The 19,834-nt window shown below is 41.9% G+C and overlaps 2 protein-coding genes across 2 annotated transcripts; one reads left to right on the forward strand and one right to left on the reverse strand.

Moving 5' to 3' along the window:
• Nucleotides 1–33: 33 nt before the first annotated feature.
• Nucleotides 34–15,000, forward strand: LOC310940692 (uncharacterized protein; the record flags this gene model as incomplete). Its single annotated transcript, XM_083905681.1, has 28 exons — nt 34–233; nt 312–951; nt 1,123–1,226; nt 1,368–1,445; nt 1,905–2,063; nt 2,212–2,345; nt 2,455–2,549; nt 2,642–2,696; nt 2,786–2,920; nt 3,028–3,273; nt 3,653–3,716; nt 3,794–3,995; nt 4,082–4,191; nt 4,502–4,904; nt 5,082–5,216; nt 5,689–5,725; nt 5,805–5,918; nt 6,025–11,269; nt 11,374–11,531; nt 11,630–11,853; nt 12,605–12,671; nt 12,759–12,906; nt 12,978–13,104; nt 13,182–13,215; nt 13,302–13,403; nt 13,478–13,742; nt 13,817–14,090; nt 14,171–15,000. 28 exons carry the CDS (start codon nt 34–36, stop codon nt 14,276–14,278), a joined length of 9,663 nt encoding a protein of 3,220 aa, XP_083761807.1. The 3' UTR covers nt 14,279–15,000.
• A 2,720-nt stretch (nt 15,001–17,720) lies between these two features.
• LOC310940790 (tumor necrosis factor receptor superfamily member 14-like) lies at nt 17,721–19,605 on the reverse strand (the record flags this gene model as incomplete). Its single annotated transcript, XM_083905795.1, is given in 3 exon segments — nt 17,721–17,771; nt 19,096–19,536; nt 19,540–19,605. Coding segments are annotated over 3 exon segments (558 nt in total).
• Between the last annotated feature and the right edge of the window lie 229 nt (nt 19,606–19,834).

Below are 19,834 nucleotides of genomic sequence, written 5' to 3' on the forward strand. Positions count from 1 at the left end.
TTGACACCTCCCACCCCCCATTTGTAGGTCAAAATGTTTCGGCGGTCGAGATTTAGTGTGCGGCCCAATGTCGGTACTACAGGCAGAACGACAGCAGCGACGGCCCAGGAAGCCCCCTCATCAAATCAGGAGGCCACTGAGACCCCCAAAGACACAAGTACAAGCAGCACTCCAACTGCTGTGACGGAAACCACACCTGCTGTGACTCCACCGGTAACAAGTACAGCATCAGGGTGAGTAAAATACGGTAAATTCAAAAGGATTGCCGTATTTTACATTTAATTAAAAAAACATTTTTTTCTAATCTTTAGGGATGGCGGTGACCACAGTGTGGAAGGTAGTAGCTCCTCAGCAGCAGTCCAGAGAAGGAAGCGGTTTTCTGTCAAGCCCAAAGTGGCACCGGGCCGCATCTCTACCATTGGTCGGACTCCAAAATCCCCCATCAAGTCAGTGTCAGAGACTCCTGTTGAAGTGCCCAGCTCAGATCTTGATAAACCAACAGCATCCAGTCAAACTGGAACTACAGCAGCCCCTCAAGGACTCCAGTCCCCAAGGCGACGAAGGCCTTCGGAAGAGAGCAAGCAGCCCAAAGTGCAACCCAAAATCACTCGCACTCCTTCTGACTCTTCAGACCCTCCAGCTGTCCCTCTACCTGAGGAACTGTTACAAAAAACTAATCTGACACCAGACGCTGGAAAACAATCAGAAAGCAAATCAGAGAGCCAAGTTAAAGATGTTCCTCCCAGACCTCAAGTACTCTTCTCTCTACCAGACAAAGAAACTGTGGAACTATCAGAGAAGGCCAAGACTTTAGTGTCATCTAAGAGTGGACGGACTCTCGCTCCGTCAACATCTTTAAGTAAGCTCCTGAATGACCCCTCTGATCTACAGAGGCTGGCAAAGGCCCAAAAACTTCGAGAGCTACTCAGACAGGAGAGACAAAAAGACATGGTGAGTTCAGATTATTATTTAATTAATAGTGGTAAACTAAGCACAGGGGATGAGGGTCAGTATGTGCTCACCCTCATCCCCCAATGCTTAGTTTACCGCAAAGATAAGTGGATGTTCTTTTATGCATATTTTGAAATTAAATGTAAGGAGTTGTGTACTTTGATGTTGCAGAAAGTCAAGAGATCCAAAATTCGTGTGAAGGAATACACTTTAGATCCTTCAAAAATGACCATGAGCGACCTTGTCCATTATCTCCCTCTGTCTAACCCCATGACGTAAGTGTCTATTTCGCAATTTTGTCAACCTTTTGTCAATTTCGACAACTATTTATCTCTTGCTTTATGAGATAATGTTTTCTATTGATTATCTTGTATCTCATTTGCCAACATTGTCTTGTCTGTGTGACTTTTTTCCAGATCTAGTTTAGAGGACACAGGTCAGGAGAATGAGAATGAGAATGAGACTGTGGTTCCACCTTCACCAGGAAGAGAAGAGTAAGTTGACGCCGTCATCATTGTTTGACACAAAGAAAAAATAGTTGGAACATAATTGGAAACAATTAGTTTTGACCGTAATCGCTTCAGCAGTCCAAGGGCATGCTTCAGCATTTGGACAATGGAACTTAGACCTTACCCCAAATCAAATGCTGCTTTAGCTAAAGCATTAGCATCAGAAATGTCAGTTTCTTCTTATGAAGAGCATTGTGCACTAAAATGCTAAGCCGTTTCACCAAATAAATGTAATTGATGAATTACGACTGCCACAAAATTGGTCAAAGATGTGCGTCGACTGTAATTTTACTTTGTCGAATAGTTGTGTCGCTGGCACCTTAGAGAACAATGTCTTTGTCGCGCCATAGTGGCTCGTAATTACAATAACAGGCAGAGCGGTAAGGGGCAATCGGTACACTTAACTGATTCCTCTGCCTTTTGTTTGCAATAAAATGCCTACAGGTCTCCAGAGAGCGCCCAAGAACCTGCTGTCCCACCTAAAGAAGCAAACCCGATGGGTGAGGAGGAGGAGGATGAGGAAGAGGATGAGCAAGATGAATCTCTCATGGTCCCCCAGCTCAAAGTAGCAGAGGATGGTTCACTGATCATTGATGAAGAGAGGTGAGTTGATTTAGCTTTTTATGTTATCTTTATCGACATCCAGGTTTATATTAACTGAAACATTGTTGAATTATTTTGATATTAGAGGCGATGAAAACAGTTGTTAATGATAATAAAAATAATAATATTCTTTCAACTTGTGTCTCAGCTTGACAGTGGAGGTCCTACGAGCAAAAGGACCAAACCCAGCACAGGAACGAGATCCCATTTTTGAGCGAGGCTCCACGACAACTTACTCCAGCTTTAAAACAGTGACCCACACGAAACCCTGGACCAATGAAGGTTGAGTTAGCATAAATAATATTGATTTTGAATCTCTTTATAAATAACTTTTGTTCTTGTTCTTCTTTGTTGACGTGTGTGTAATACAGTATTTTCTGCTCTTCGTCAGAGACGGACATGTTCTTCCTGGCAATTAGTATGGTGGGGACAGACTTTTCCATGATTTCTCAACTGTTTCCTCACAGAGTTCGGGCAGAAATTAAGGTCAGTAATAAATGTATTTACAGATGGGGAAGAAGCAATTCTGTGCTTTTATTCATTACAGTATATTAAATCACGTGGGGTTTAATTTCCAGAACAAATTCAAAAAAGAGGAGAGACTGAATTCCTGGAGGATTGATAAAGCTTTCAGTGAGTGTTCAGTAAGAATAACAATAACTGAGTTGTTAAAAAATGGCGTTGATATTCTAATGACTCCTTGAATGTGTTCTGTTTTGTAGGAGAGAGGCGTAAACTGGACATAGAGTATTTTTCCAAGCTGCTCGAAAAAATTCTGGAGTATCAGAAAAACAAAAAGAAACTTAAGGCACTTGCGAAGAAGAATGCCCCGACGAAGAGCAAGAGAAAGAGCAAGGGTAACTTGCTGGCTATATTTTTGTCATGTTTAAATCATAGTGATGTCTGTCTGAAATGCAGTTTTCCATGATTTTGTCTCAATTTGAGAGTCTCATTTCCTCCACAGGAAAAAAGGCTACAAGCAAACTGAGTGATGTGGAGGAGGAGGAGGAAGAAGAGGATGATGCCAATGAAGTTCCTGACTTGGACGATGAGGAGGGGGGAGAGAAAGAGAACGAGGATCTCTGTAACGAAGGCAAATCCTCTGTTTCTAAGCCGAAGAGGCAACGCAAAAGGAAGACCAAACAGGCGGATTCGAACGAGGAGCCAAAACAAAGGAAAAGGAAAAAGGGTGAAAAGAGCACTGATCAAGGTAGAAGGGTATTGCAATATTTCATGCAAATTAAATAACGATTGTTGTGCTGTGGTGGATGTGTATGTTTGTACATAAACCAAGCGAGCAATTTAAGTTTTATTGAAGTGTGATCGAAAAGTAACTACCTGGCATCACCAGACCAATCCCCTCTTGCAAATTGATCTAGAATATCTCAGTTTATTTTCAATTTACGTGACATAATGGCTGCGGAGCTACAGATAAATGCAATCATAATTCCTTAATCAGGAATAAAATAAACATGAGTAAGGACCATGTTCCCCAAAAAGTAGTTTTGACCCCAGTTTTTTCCTCACTTTGTGCCTCGCCTTTGCCGATATCTGATAATGGCTTCATTTTGCATTGCCTTTATTTTCAGATGAGGCTTGCATACCTGAAGGTACCGAAGCAGCACTTCCTGAGGAACATACAAGTTCAGATATGTAAGAGAATATATTCCAAATGTGTCCATTAATAAAGAATTTCATTTATCTTAAGTTGCTCATTGTCTAATTATCAGAACCGAAAAGACTGAGGATGCAAATCCATCCAAGGACACGGCTGTCAAGCCTGCTCAACTCTCACGAGGCAGAGCACCAAAATCGCTTGTATCTTTGGGCCGAAAGTGGGGTAAAAAACCTCCTCCAGACCCGAGAAAGGACAACGATGCTACACCAGATAATGGAGACGATGACGTGTGTGATGGAGCAGCGAAGGAGCAGGTTACTGTATCGGCTTCACTGTGGAGTCATTCTGTCTTTCTGTACAATATCACTTTGCCTCATTAAATGTGTTGCTAAATTTGTAGGTACATGAAGAATCATCACCTTTGAGGCAAGCCAGTAAGAAGCAGTCAGCTGATGGTGATGTTTCCTCTGAAGAAGAGCCTGCCAGTGTTCAACCTCCAAGACCTACCAGGTTGGGAAATGTTTCACGTCTTCCATTCCAACATTGTTATTAAAACATCTGGCCACATCTGTCTGTGGCTCAGTGGTAGAGCAAGTCGTCTTTTGACTCAAAGGTTGTAGGTTTGATTCCTGACCTGCATCTGATGGCTGTGTGTGAGTGGGTAGGAAAGATGAGTGATGGAAAGTGTATGTGAATGGCAAAACTGTAGTGTAAAGCAGCATTCAGTGCTCATCAATATTAGAAAAGTGCTATATAAATACAAATCATCGCAATATAAATTGGCATGAATTGTTGATCAATGTCTGTCTATGTTTTGTAGGTATGGAAGAATGCCTAAACCCGTCCAGCCACTGAATTACCCTGCTAAGGAAGATGCCCACTCCTCTGCATCTGATGCCACTCCTGGCTCACCCAAAGTGTCCACTGCTTCCACTACCAAGCCTAAGCCCAAAAGCAGAGCCAAGAGAGTAAGAACATCCGAGCAACAGTCAGCCCAAGTGTCCAAAAAGCCCAAACTTGTCACCCTCAGAGCCTCTCAGACAACATACGGTGATGACGAGGATGATGAAAAGCAGCAGGATCACGCAGAGCTAGAAGAGGAGGAAGAAGAGGAGCAGTTTGCATGCAGTCTCATCGAGGACGGCACTGCCCCTGTCTTTGTGCCTGCCAGCCTGCGTTCCCCACGTCCTGTGATTTCACAGGTGGAGGAGACTATGGAGGAGGTATAGAACATTATTTTTTTACACAAATGCACTGCATCCACTCATTTTATTTTCCATGATTCATAAAACATGCATACATACTATGTTTTGGGTTTTTGTGCATTTGTTTTTGTTTGTGCATGGATTTACATTCCATATTTCACACCCTCCACTCTGACTCCCCCATCCCACTCTTAGCTTGATATCTTGGCCAATATACCCGATGTGTTGGGCATCTCCCAAGATGCACTATGCCCTGGTGTCTCTTGGGAGCAGGCACAAAATGAGACAGGCATACCTGAACCATGTGAACATCAGTTGGATCTGCTAGTTGTAAGTGTGCCGTGTCTAAAATATGGTAACCAGTAAAAATCTAATCATTAACCCCTGTTGCTCTTAACATGTGTATGATTTTAGTAGATGCAGTCTTTCAGATTTGACTGATGAAAAGCAGTCTCTTCTTTTAACGGTCTCCTCTTTTCTGTTGTTAAACATGGTTTGTGGTGGAATCACACTCATGTTATGGCTTGGCATTATTTCCAGCTTTGTTTTGTACACTTTAAATGGAGAAACGCTTCATATACGAGTTTGAGCAATGATGCTAGCAGCTTTGGTATTTTAGTACATTGTCAATTTGCATGAACTCGGAAATATTTTATGTCTAGATGTAATCACCTAACAGAGACACTGATAGAAAAGACAATTATATGAAGCTACTGTAATGCTGTTTTCCATACATTGAATCCCATTTCACAACATAAGGAGCCTTATGTGTACCTAACAGCATACTGTATTTCCCTTACAGGATGTTATAGACTTCCTTTCTTCAGAACACAAAGAAGGTATGTTGAAGTGCTGGTCGTGGATTACTCATATTTTGAAAAAGATGCTTTTCATTCAAGTTAATATTTTTAATTTCAGTATGTGAAGACGAGAGCTACAATGAGGCTGCTCAAACCCTGTTGGCCATTGGTAACCCAACTCATTTGCCCCAGACGGCACAAAATCAGTTAGCCGCACAAGAACACTCAACCGGTAAGAGCTGTCTCTTACCCCACAATATTCTTCAGATTGGTATTGTATTTATTGTATTCAATCAATTTACAATACCTTTGTAATGTTTCTACTTGTTTCACTGCAGAGATATTGTCAGTCAGTGCAAAACAAACTGGGCAACACCTGGAAGAAGCTGCTTTTCAAGAGGCAAGCAATGACACTCTTCTTATGTTTGGTCTTGGAGACACTGAAACATCAGAGACGTGTGTTACTGTTGAGCAGCAACATGCAATAGCAGACAGTAGTTGTATTCCCATGATTAAAACCAGTGATCAGACGTGCGATGCGGCAACAACTGATCCCAGTTTACAATTGGAGACAGAAAGTTCGAAACAAAATTATCCACAGACCAGAAAAGGACGCTTATCCAAAGTGAAACCTAAACCTAACCTGGACCGGAGCTCAAAGTCTGCACAGCCTAAATCCCAACCACCAGACACAAGAGCAGCTGAGAGCAACTCGGAAACTGCAAACCATCACCAAGTCACAGAGACATGGTCCATTCCCGAAGAAACGATCCCTCACCTACCAGAATTTTCTTCAACTTCCTCAATAGATGACATTTCTTGTACTAAAGTAAAGCTTGCAGAAAAGCAGTTGTTCTCTCAGGAAGGATCCAGTGCAGTGACATCAGATCAGAGTATCTCAGAAAGCCAGAGTCACTGCTTTTCTGATGCCCAGTTTGAAGAAAGTGGGAAACGAGTCAACAGAGACACTCAGTCCACATCTGAGTCAACCAGTGAAACGCAAGCCGAACAAGGGTCCAACACAGATTCTGTCCCACTGTCCCCAATAAGTCAACATACTGCTGCTTTTGTCACACCTGCAGAAGATTTACCTGTCGGTCAGAAAGAAGTGACTTCTCAGTCTAGATGCAGTCGATTGCAAAAAGTCAAACCCAAACCAAACATACCACGGACGTCAAGAACTGCTCGATTAACACCTCAAACACAAGACGCAAAAGACTCTGCAGAGAATGACTCGACACGGATCTTTCCGAATTTCCAAGAAAAAGCAATGGTAGAGCTTGAACCGGAAGAAAAGTGTGGAACTTCTCCTGAAAAAACAAGTCATGGCACTGGTCCTGCTCCAGCTTTAGTATCGTCATTCGATCCAGAGTCTACTTTGTCACCCACAATGGAATTGTCTTCAACTGAGGAAAAAAGGATAGATGATGGAATTGCTGGTCAGTTGCATTTTGCTGCAACAACATCAGGTCAAAGTGGCTCTGAAAACCAGAGTCTCTCTGATGTTTCTTTTAAACCCAGTAGCAGCGACACAGGGTCAACATCTGCAACTATACATGAAAAGGGAGCAACTCAAGATCAACCAGCTGAGAGTAGTGTTGACCTGGTGACATCTCTCTCAGCTGTAACAGTATCACAAGCTGGACAAGAGAGTAAGGAGCATCATGTCACACCTGTAGATGATGTACCTGTTCTTCAGAAAGCAGAAAGTGAAGGCAAAACTTCTTGCCAGTCGAGAAGAAATCGATTGCAAAAAGTCAAACCAAACATTCCACAGACATCAAGAACCCATCGTTCTACTCCTCAGACAACAAAAGACTGTGTAGAGAATGACTACAATCCAACACCAGTTTTGAAAGCTGTGGAATCATCATGTGATTCAGCCTCTACGCTTTCAACAACTCAGGAATTACCTACAAGTGAAAAGGAGAAAAGAACAGATGACGGCCATATTGGTCAGGTATTCTCTGTTGCTTCAAAATCGGACCTGAGTGTTTCAGAAAAACAGATCTTTTCTGATATTTCTTTTGAACCCATCAACAAAGACACAGGGTCGACATCTGCTGCCACAGATCAGAAATTGCTTCCTCAAAATGAAATGACTGAGAACACTGACATTTCTGTGACATCGAACTTGGCTGCTACGGAATCACAAGCAGGATATGACTTAGCTGCAGTGACGGAGAGCACTGAAGATCCTGCCACACATGTCACACCTGTTGAGGATATATCTGTCAGTCAGAAAGAAGTGAGTGATGCCACATCTGTTTCTCAGTCTAGAAGCAGTCGATTCCTAAAAGTCAAACCCAAACCAAACATACCACAGACATCGAGAACTGCTCGACTCGCATCTAGAACAAAAGACAAAAAAGGCTCTGCAGAGAAAGACTCCAACCCAACACCAATCTCAAAAATCCAAGAAAAGGCAATAGAAGAGATCAAACCTGAAGGAGATTGTGGAACTTCTCCTGAAAAACCAAGTCACAGTGTTGGTCCTGCTACAGCTTTAATGTCATCATGTGATCCAGAGTCTACTTTGTCACCCACAATGGAATTGTCTACAACTGAGGAGGAGATTAAGACTGATGATGGACTTGTTGGTCAGTTGCATTTTGCTGCAACATCAGGTCACAGTGGCTCTGAAAACCAGAGTCTCAATGATGTTCCTTTTAAACCCAGTAGCAGAGACACGGGGTCAACATCTGCAACTATTGATGAAAAAGGATCAACCCAAGATAAACCAGCTGAGAGTAGTGTTGACCTGCTAACATCTCGCTCAGCTGTAACAGTATCACAAGCTGGACAAGAGAGCAGGGAGCATCCTGCCACACATGTCACACCTGTAGATGATTTACCTGTTCTCCACAAAGCAGAACGTGAAGTTAAAACATATTGCCAGTCAAGAAGAAATCGTATCCAAAAAGTTAAACCAAAACCAAACATTCCACAGACACCAAGAACCCCTCGTTCTACTCCTCAAACAACAAAAGACTGTGTCGAGAAAGACGACAACCCAACACCAGTCTTGAAAGCTGTGGTACCGTCGTGTGATTCAGTCTCAACGCTTTCAACCACTCTGGGATTACCTGCAAGTGAAAAGGAGAAAAGAACAGATGACGGGCATATTGGTCACATGTTCTCTGTTGCTTCAACATCAGGCCAGAGTGTTTCTTTTGGACCCATCAACGAAGACAGGGGGTCAACATCTGCTACCACGGATCAGAAATCGCTTACTCAAAGTGAAATGACTGAGAATACTGATATTTGTGTGACATCTGACTCGACTGCTACAGAATCACAAGCTGGACATGACTTGGCTGCAGTGACAGAGACCAGTGAAGATCCTGTTACACATGTAACAGATATATCTGTAAGACAGAAAGAAGTCAGTGATGCCACATCTGTTTCTCAGTCCAGAAGCAGTCGATACCAAAAGGTCAAACCCAAACCAAACATACCACAGACGTCAAGAACTGCTCTACTCGCATCTCGAACAAAAGACAAAAAAGGCTCTGCAGAGAAAGACTCCAACCCAACACCAATCTTGAAAATCCAAGAAAAGTCAATAGTAGAGATCGAACCAGAAGGAGATTGTGGAACTTCTCCTGAAAAGCCAAGTCACAGCGTTGGTCCTGCTACAGCTTTAATGTCATCCTCTGATCCAGAGTCTACTTTGTCACCCACAATGGAATTGTCTAAAACTGAGGAGGAGAAAAGGACTGACGATGGACTTGTTGGTCAGTTGCATTTGGCTGTAACATCAGGTCACAGTGGCTCTGAAAACCAGAGTCTCAACGATGTTCCTTTTAAATCCAGCAGCAGAGACACAGGGTCAACATCTGCAACTATTGATGAAAAAGGATCAACTCAAGATAAACCAGCTGAGAGCAGTGTTGACCTGGTGACATTTGTCTCAGCTGTAGCTGGAACAAAAGACGGGCATATTGGTCAGGTGTCCTCTGTTTCTTTTGAACCCAATATTGAAGACACAGGGTCAACATCTGCAACCACAGATCAGAAAAGGCCAGCTCAAAATGAAATAACTGAGAGTAGTGATATCCCTGTGACATCTGACTCGGCTGCTACAGAATCACAAGCCGGACAAGGCTTAGCTGCAGTGACGGAGAGCAGTAAAGATCCTGCCACGCATGTCACACCTGTAGACGTATCCGTCGGTCAGAAAGAACAGAACGAAGTTTCATCTACTTGCCAGCCTAGAAGAAGTAGATCACAGAAAGTCAAACCCAAACCACTCGTACCACAGAGATCAAGAACTGCCCGACTCGTACCTCAAACGACAAAAGACTCCAATCCAACACCAATCTCAGAACTTCCTGAAAAGACAGAAGTACAGATTGAACAAGAAATAAACTTGACATCTTCTGAAAACCAAAGTCAAATAGCTGAGCCTCCTTCAGTCTTGGTTACATCTTTCGATTTTGGCTCTTCTCCTGCGACCACAAAGGAAATGTCTACAACTGAAAAGGGGAAAAGGACAGATGGCGAGCTTGTCGGTCAGACGAACACTGTTGGAGTGAATGAACCCAACAGCAAAGCATCCACAGATGACACAACTGAGAGTAGTGGTAACCTCCTGACACCTGACTCGGCTCCCACAGAAACACAAACTGGACAAGATGTAGCTCCACTCCAAAAGAGCAGTGACGATAATTTAACACGTGTTACACCTGTAAGTCCAAAACGAGGAGGTGAAGTTACAACCGTTTGTCAGCCTAGGAGAGGCCGATTCCTTAAAGTCAAACCCAAACCAAACCTAGTTCAGTCATCAAGAACTGTTGAGTCTAAACCTCAAGTAATACCTGCACAGCTTGAGGAGAGACCCTCCAGCCCAACTTCAAAGTCTGGATCCACTGACAATGCAGCAGCAGAGGTAGATGCTCTGCCAATTTGCACTGTCAACCTTCCTGTAAAACCAAAGGAAAGCACTAACACTTCTTCAGTTTCAGTGTCATCATTGGAGACATGCACTACTCAGAATACCACAGAGGAATTACCTGCAACTATGAAACAAAAGACAGAGCTTGCACTTAACAGCAGCTCAGACAGTTCAGAATCAAAAGCACCTCAAAGAAGAAGACACTTTCCCAAGGTCAAACCCAATGTTGGGTCATCCACCAGACCTGTACGGACAAAGCCAGAGCCTCAGAGTATCAGCTCTTCAAGTGTAACCTTAGAAAAACAACCCGTGGACAATTCACAAACAGAACTAAACCGTACAGACACAACACAATCTGCACTTGATGAGTCTGAAAAGAGACTTGCCAGCACACATGATAAGAGCATGTCCTCTCATGTTATTTCCACGCCAACATCCGGGGATGCTGAGATTCAGATAGATTCAGTTATTGACAATAAAAGCAGTGAAATGTCCACACTTGAGAGGGAATCCACAGGACATAAAATGTTGAATACCCAACCACCAGATAATTCAACTGTAGCTTCAGGAGATGGCCACACAGTATCAAGGACAGAGTTGCCTCTGTTTTCTAATGAGACGCAGCTTTCTATAGAAACTGGTGACGCTGAACAAACATCAAATGACAAACTTCACTCTGCCCAAAGGTAAGATTATTTTTTAAATAGTTTTTATTTACAATCTCATATGATATAAGAATTTGCCAACTCTCATGTAACTTTATTTTTATTCATTTTAACCCTACTTAAAGCACTGACCCCGCACACTCGGCTCTGTCCGATTCCTCCAAGTCTTCCAAAGAAGCCCTGCAAACTCGGAGAAGCAGGCTTATTAAACCCAAACCCAACTTGGGCCGCGGCAGTCGACCTCTGCGAACCCAGGTCCAGAACTCCACACAATCAGAAGCAGGTTTGACACCGTGATATTAAAGTTGTGTTATCCACATAAATGCATAGCAGAGTTTTGGGATTCCCACCACTAATGTTCTTTTTTTTTTTCTTTATCAGATTCTAAAGACGGGGATGCTTCAGTTTCCCATGACCCTGTGTCAAAATTACAACCTGACACGCTAGAACCAGTAGAGGGGGCTATTGAGACGCATAGTAAACCAGAGTGTCCTCCAAATGAGTCCTTGCTGGGGCGCTTGACACAAATGATTGATCCACCCTCTTCAAATGATGCTGCATCTCCTTTGGGATGTTTGACACAAGTACTGGACACGTCCTCTGAAGTAAGACATTGATCTATATGTATGGGGCATGCTTTATGTTTAAATTTCTTTGTGTATTGAAATGCTTCTTAAGCTTTTCTATATACATGTGGATCCTGCTGCTCAGTGTTGTTCATCCAGCTCATTTAGTACAAAACAACTGCCTCGCATGTACGATCAGTGAGTGGCCACAAGTTATGTATCTCATTCCTACACATAACTAAAGCTAGAGCTGCAACTAACGATTATTTTTGTAGTTTAATAATCTATTGATTATGTTCTCGATTAATCGTTTGGTCCATGAAATGTCAGAAAACTTTAAAAAACATCGATCGGTGTTTGTCAAACCTGGAAATTATGATCTTGTCGAATGTCATGTTTTGTCCACAAACCAAAATTATTCATGTTTAATGATTTTTTTGTCACATTTAGGAAGCAAAAACAATCAGAAATCTTGTTTTAATAATGAAAACAGCTTCAAACCGATGATACATTATCAAAATAGTTGATGATTAATCTAGTAATTGATTGTTTCAGCTCTAATTAAAGTGTAAAGTGATATTTTTTCCATTCACTCACACCTACGGGCAATTTAGAGTAACTAATTCACCTAATCCCCAAATCTGCATGTTTTTGGACTGTGGAAGGAAACCTAGTACCTGGAGTGAACGTGCGAATGGATCCTTACCCGTTTTAGTATAATATCAAATGAACAATTGTGTGACCTTGTTCAAGGTGAAGCTCTAATCTATAACCTCTGATTCCTTCATAGAATACACCAATGCTAACGACAGAGGGAGAGACCCAAAGTCATCCGCGTCTCACGCTTTTCCCCCACAGTAAGTAGAACATGGACGACGTTCCGCTCGCCTGCACGCGGCATAAACGCTGGCGCTTTTGTGAAAACCTCTCTCGTCCGTCCTCAGTGACATCAGAGCAGGTGCCTTCGGATCAAGATGAGCCGTTTTTCATCCTCTCACTTACCGAGATCCCGGTCGACTCATCGGGGGAGTTGGTGGAACCTGCAGCAGAGCCTGTCCCTTTCGTTGGAGAGACATCGATACAGCAACAGAGGTGTGTGCGCCTTCCTCTAGTCACCCATGCAGGCATGGAGACCACTTTGCTCAGTTCTCCTTCTTCCACAGCAGTGTTTCTGGAGAGAGTTCGACACCTGCAGGAGAAGGTGACCCTGTGTCCACGTCCACAGAAGTAATAAGTGAAATGGGCTTTTTCAGTTTAAAAGATGTGTGGTTGGACTCGGCTGACAATACTGTAAGTCACGTTGCAAAGAACCACTTTTGTTTGCAAAATATCTGCATTTGTCTCATTTGTTTTTCTGTCCACACCAGGATCCGATCATTGAGAATCAAGTGGATCCACTGGGTAAAGAATAAAAAAGATTTTAAGCTCAAGACTTGTCACAGGAGTGGTCGTTAATGTTGATTTTTTTTGTGTGTTTTGTGGAACAGAGAAAACAGCAGTGCAGCCCTCAAAATTACAAGAAACTGTAGATGACAACAAGACTGGAAGTCCCCCTACAAAGCAGAGTCTAACAGGAACTGGAAGAAGAGGTATGAAAAATGTAAACATCATACACTGTCTGCAAACTTCTATTTCTTCATGCATGCTTCTCTTTACGAACCAGCCAAGCCCCAGGTTAAACCTCATACTGTGAGAAGGACGCGTGCCAGCAAGTCTGAAAACGCCAACTTGGACTCTGAACTTCCAGGACCTTCCGTGCAGCCAGAAGGCTCTGCCGGCAGCGACCTTCTCACTGAACCACAGGAAAGAAGCGACGAACCTGAAAACACTGAAAAGGAGTCTCCAGCAGGTGAGAAGGGTCCCGAAGATGGCCGCCGCACAGGAGCACGAACGCAAACTCCAAGGGCTGCAACGAGGAAAGGGAGCAGGTGAGGAAATAATACAACATAACAAAATATACAACCTTTTGGACAAATGGCCTAATTCCTTTCTTTTATCTCAGCAACACTCCTTCAAGCGATCCCTCCTCTGGCAAAGCAGCTTCCAAGGGCTCGAAAGTCAAAACTCCGCAAACGAGGAGAAAACATTCCAAGCCGTCGCCTGCAGCTTCACCGCCACTCCACGTCGCTGCCTCAGCCGGTTCGTCACGGCAGCCAGAGGAAATCCACTCGGCGTCTACCACGTCAGCAGCTTTAGAGGTGGATGTTATTCAGCAGAACACTGATCACAGTCAACAGCGGTCAGACCCCATCCCGAGCACTTCTCAGTGTACAGAGGTAAAGGACGTCGTCTTCGTTCACTGCAACTTTTACACACAGAAGGAGTTTAATTGCAGCTTTGTTGTTCTTTGTTTCAGGTTTCAACTCCTCAGCAAAGTCCAGAGAGCAGCGTCATAGAGGAGGAGCCCACCAATGTGTCTCAGTACTTCCTCAGTGATATTTTTACTGAAGTGGAAGAGGGTTAAAGGGCACAGAGAGGTGGAGAGAGAAAGGATTTAGTTGTAAAGTTGTCTCTCTATAGGTTTGTTTATGACAAAAAGGCAGTTCTATTATTTTTGCTACAGTGAATTTAAGCTGAATTTGTTAAAGTGACAAACACATTTTCGTTATTGCGGCAAGGATTTTTGAATGCATAATGCATTTCTTTGTATACATTATACAAAGTCAGTGTATATAGTCGGTGTATAATTTATATTCTTTACGAAAGTGCTTTTGAAAATGCGTTTGTCATTAATAAACTGTGAAATAACCATTTTCTGACTGGAGGCCAACACCTTTTTCAAATCCTAATGATAAAATACATTTTTGTTTGTATACCAACTATGTGAATATTGTACCATAGAAAACCTTATTAATGTCTGTCCTGTTTTTTTTTCTGTGATTTTATTTTGACAAATTTCTGTTTGTATTACAGTAGATTAAAAAAAATGTGTCATTATATTTTGCAAATTTACCCCATACAAGGAGGTACTTGTTGAAAGAAAGTAATCCTAATTAAAATAAAGTTAAGAAATTGTTTGTTTATATTGTGTATATAGTGTAGATTAGTTCAATGCACAGTGAGGTCATTGTACAGATATATACTTTGTATTACTTGAAACAAAAACACTCTTTGTTCTTAAAGGTTTCATCAACGTGGCTTTTTATAAAAAATCTGAATAAATTCACTACCACCAGACTCAGTATTTATCCTCATGTATTATTATTATTATTATTTGTAGCTGTATATTTTTTGTTTTGCTTTGTTTCGTGTGAACGCAAAATAAAAAAAAATCCTAATCGTTATTTTGTATTCCCATTTGTTTATAACCGCCCTCCCCCTGTTTTTTTGTTGTTGTTTATTACTATTTGCTCTGTGAATCCCACTGACGCTGCGCGGCTGTCGTGAGTTTCAATCGTAAAAAATTTAATAAATCACCAAAATTAATAAAAAAGTAATAACAACATTATTATCATTATTAACATCGTCACTATTATTAATAATAATAATAATAACAATAATAATAATGACGATGTTAATAATTATAATAATTTAACATTTAAAAATGTAAATGTAATAACTTTCTGTCATAACACCTCAGGTTGTCATGGTGACCCGTGATGACGTAGTCAAAGTCTATAAAGGTGAGCCGCGATCAGGTGGTGGACAGTTGGACAAATCTGTGGTGGAAACTACTGGTGCATCCAACTTCTGTCTCCGGCATTGCAGGCGCATACTACTGAGTGTAAAGCAGCTTTGTGTGGACATCGAGACTAGAAAAGTGCTTTATTAATACAGAGTATTTGCCATTTATTGTTGGAGAGAGCGTTCTGCGCAGGAGCCATGGGTCCTACGTGTTTCAACCGGGAGAAACACATGCTGACGATCGGCGTCTCCAAAGTGCTGGACGACCGTTATGGTAAGTACCATGTTTGCTCCGATTTTGTGCCGCAAAAGAACAAAAAAATAAGAATTACTTAATATGTATGTTAATGTTTGTGTTAGCACCTCCGTCAGTTATGTGTTTGACCTGGTTTATCTGTCTGTGAGTGTGTGTGGGGGGAAGCTAATTAGCTTTAGCAGAGGTTTGTGCTCACGGAGTGTTTTCTGTATAATATATTATTATTAGTTGATTATTTTGTTGACCGTTATGGTAAGTAACATGCATGTTCCGATTTAGTGCCGCAAACAACAAGAACATGAACCAAAAAATAAGAATTATTTAATATGTATGATAATGTTTGTGTTAGCACCTCCGTCAGTTATGTGTTTGACCTGGTTTATCTGTGGGGAAGCTAATTAGCTTTAGCAGAGGTTTGTGCGCACGGAGTGTTTTCTGTATAATATATTATTATTAGTTGATTATTTTTGATTAAGTTTAGTTTAAACGTTAAATACAACCACCGCACCCGCGTTAAACGTATTGTTGTATTGTTGTAAAAAAAAAATTGATAAAAGATGGCGAACGTTGAATTTTTAAATAAAAGTTTTGATTTGAATGCGCGCCGTTGTCAGTGTGACGTCAGTGTGACGTCAGTGTTGACGTCAGTGTTGAACAAGATGGGCCCTTTACACAGCTGCTATTTTACAGGTCACGGTCACAGGTGTAAATAATCAAATGAATTTAGCTAATGTGCATGAACTGAACATTATTAATGTCATATTATGACATTATAAAACCTGTGCTTTTCCTGCTAAAACATAACAATCATATTAACTGCAATTACTTTATTAAACATTAGATATGCATTTAATAAGAGTAAATAACGTTTATTGAGGTACAGCTGAACACACACACACACACACACAGCCTTGCTGTTTACCTGATTCCCAATTGTACATTTTCACATTTAAGAAGCTGAAATCAGATACCTTGTTTTAAGGTTTGAATCAAAGAGTTGTGTTTCTTATTATTATTATTATTATTATTATTATTATTTAATAATTTATCAAACTACTTCAGATGTGTGGACATCCCATTTTGGGTTGTCAGCACGATAAAAGAGTGTTCTACTCTTCTGAGACCACTAGATGGCAGTCTAAGTGTCCACGTTCATGGACATCAGGCCCATTTTATGATGAATTAAGTTTTATAGCATAGACAACACAAAATGCAATGTCCACGCATGTGGACACCAGGTCTTAGATGTACAGCCTGCTGAAAATGTTCATGTACGTTTTCATCGAAATGCATTGTTTTGATTTATGAATCCAGGCTGTAATGAGTCTAATTATGTCATCCAGACTCACGTGGCTATTGTTTTTCTTCTCCTTTTCTTCTCTCTCAGCTGCTGATTTACCTGTGATGAGGAAATTCCTGAAGCTCTGCGTCGCCAACATGACGATGGTACCTCTGAGCCGCACCGACGTCCTCTCCTTGAAAGACTCCATCCTGAGCCTGTATCACAACCTCTGCACAGGCTCCAAGGAATACCCTTTTATTCCTTATGATGGATCAATCCACACAGCTGAGAGGAGACCTTGTATTGTCTTGAAGGAGGAAAACGGCGACATGGAGAGCGTGACACTGTCCACCATCTACACTCCACTCATTCCTAGGTGTTTGTCGCGGGGATGGCTCATGGTGTTGGAACTCAGGGACCATGTCCAGCACATCGTGGTGGACGGGAAGCCTGTGACCAGAGTCATCTCTCCCGTCTTCGTCTCTGACGGCTCTGAGAGGAGAAACCGCTGGAGAGTGAGTGACTACTGTGCGGACGGACAAAGGATGATGTCTGTTCTGTGCAAGTTTATTGCAAACTCGAAGGCTCAGAGAAAGATGATAAGTCGTGAGGAAGAGAGCAGCAGTTGGTCTTCACGGAGATACTTGCGCGTGTGATTGGATGTTTCCCCTCACAGGACCTGCAGGCTCCAACCACTTTTCCTGAACATTTTACTCCAAGCTATAGCCTTAGCGTCTGGCAGGGCTAGCAGTTTCCCAGGTCGCGTCTTGCACCGGGACTTGTGTCAAACTCAGGCTTGGAGGAGAACATTTGCAGACCATGAACTGTGTATATTTGTATATCTTTTTGTTTGTGATGCACAGGTCAGTGTTCATGGTGCATCTTGCACTGGTGCTTTTTGCACTTTTATTTATTTCTTGGAGCTGACCTGTGCATCTGTTTATAGAGAAGCAACTGTTTTACTCCTCACTGCTGAAGCCTTAGCGTCTGGCGGGGCGAGCAGTGTCCCAGGTCGCGTAAGGATTTTTGAATGCATAATGCATTTCTTTGTATACATTATACAAAGTCAGTGTATATAGTCGGTGTATAATTTATATTCTTTACGAAAGTGTTTTTGAAAATGCGTTTGTCATTTATAAACTGTGAAATAACCATTTTCTGACTGGAGTTCAACACCTTTTTCAAATCCTAATGATAAGATACATTTTTGTTTGTATACCAACTATGTGAATATTGTACCATAGAAAACCTTATTAATGTCTGTCTTGTTTGTTTTTTTTCTGTGATTTTATTTTGACAAATTTCTGTTTGTATTACAGTAGATTAAAAAAAATGTGTCATTATATTTTGCAAATTTACCCCATACAAGGAGGTACTTGTTGAAAGAAAGTAATCCTAATTAAAATAAAGTTAAGAAATTGTTTGTTTATATTGTGTATATAGTGTAGATTAGTTCAATGCACAGTGAGGTCATTGTACAGATATACAGGCTTTGAACTAATTTCATGAGAAGCGTTCATTCTAACTTGTTTGCACTTTTTTGTTTTTATTTTTAATGTATTGTTTGTAATGTGTTTTTTGTATTTGTCATATTTATGAAGACGTGTGCTACTGACCTCTTGGCCAGGTCACTCTTGTAAATAAGATCTTCATCTCAATGGATCTTTTACCCGATTAAATAAATAAATAAATCACTTTCATAAAATTATGAGCTTTCGGTTTCTCAGTTTGTCTCTTTAATGGCAGCCTTGTTTCGTTGAATAAACCAGGATTGATACTTCATGACATACTTTATTTCTTGTCGTAATAAAACTGTTAAACAAGTCGTTTTTTCATTGAACAGTCAAACTGACTATTGCTAATTGCAGCTAATAGTTGAAATGGTCTTGCATTTTATACTGGGCAAGTGTAGAGCTCAATATTGTGTATGCATGTACTGATCACCCATGATATTTACACCGGTTCTCTGTTTTCATGTAACTGATCAGTGCATGTAGCAACAGAAAAATATACAAATATTTATAAATATCACAAGAGGTGGACAGTCATGGTAACTCGAGCCATGATCGGGCAATGGTTCCCTGCAGACGACGTCGCTACGCGAGTCTCCGCGTCTGACCACGTTGTCGGGCTTTGAGCACCTTGTCCAAGCCAAGCACTTGACACCGTCATTTGAGAAATATCCGTGCTGACAATCCTCGCACACGGTGTCCGTTTCCCTGGTTCCTGTTTCGTTTATCTGCTGGCCAGCAGCACAGCGTGAATGTTTCTGTGCCAGGCTACATCCTGTGCGATCAGACCCGGATTTGCACATGTAGCCACTCGAAACGTCGCAAACCGTGTCGGTCGTTGCCGTACACGCCCGCTTGACTAAAAGACCGTCGGCCGAAACACAGGAAGTGCACGGGAAACACCTGTGTTCCCCGTTTGGTCGGTTCGTGAACGTCCCCTCCTCGCAATTGTTGCAGCGAGTGCCGCCACCTTCGTTGCAATCTCTTCCAACAAATGTGCCTTCTTGGCACATCGGACAGCATTCTCCGTCACCGGTCTGATACTCGCTTCATAGACAGCACGACCCTGGTACAGCGAATGCGGCAAAACACACAAACGAAAGCGACACAGACAACATATTTGCGACACGTCAATCGAAGAAACCCCTCGATAAACAAGAATCGGTTAAGATAATAACAAGGAAAGTGTCATTTAGACGAAAGCCAGCACGTGGTGCTTGGAAACGTCCAGTCAGTGCGTCACAACCCCCGACGCGATGTTTGCGTCCCCTCTGCGCAGGTTCTGGTAGGGCGGTGTCGTCGCGTCCTGGGTCCGATTGCGGAGGAAGCTGCTCAGCTTTCCACAAT

The sequence above is a fragment of the Microchirus variegatus genome, assembly GCF_963457635.1.
Source record: "Microchirus variegatus genome assembly, chromosome: 1".
NCBI classification, from domain to species: domain Eukaryota; kingdom Metazoa; phylum Chordata; class Actinopteri; order Pleuronectiformes; family Soleidae; genus Microchirus; species Microchirus variegatus.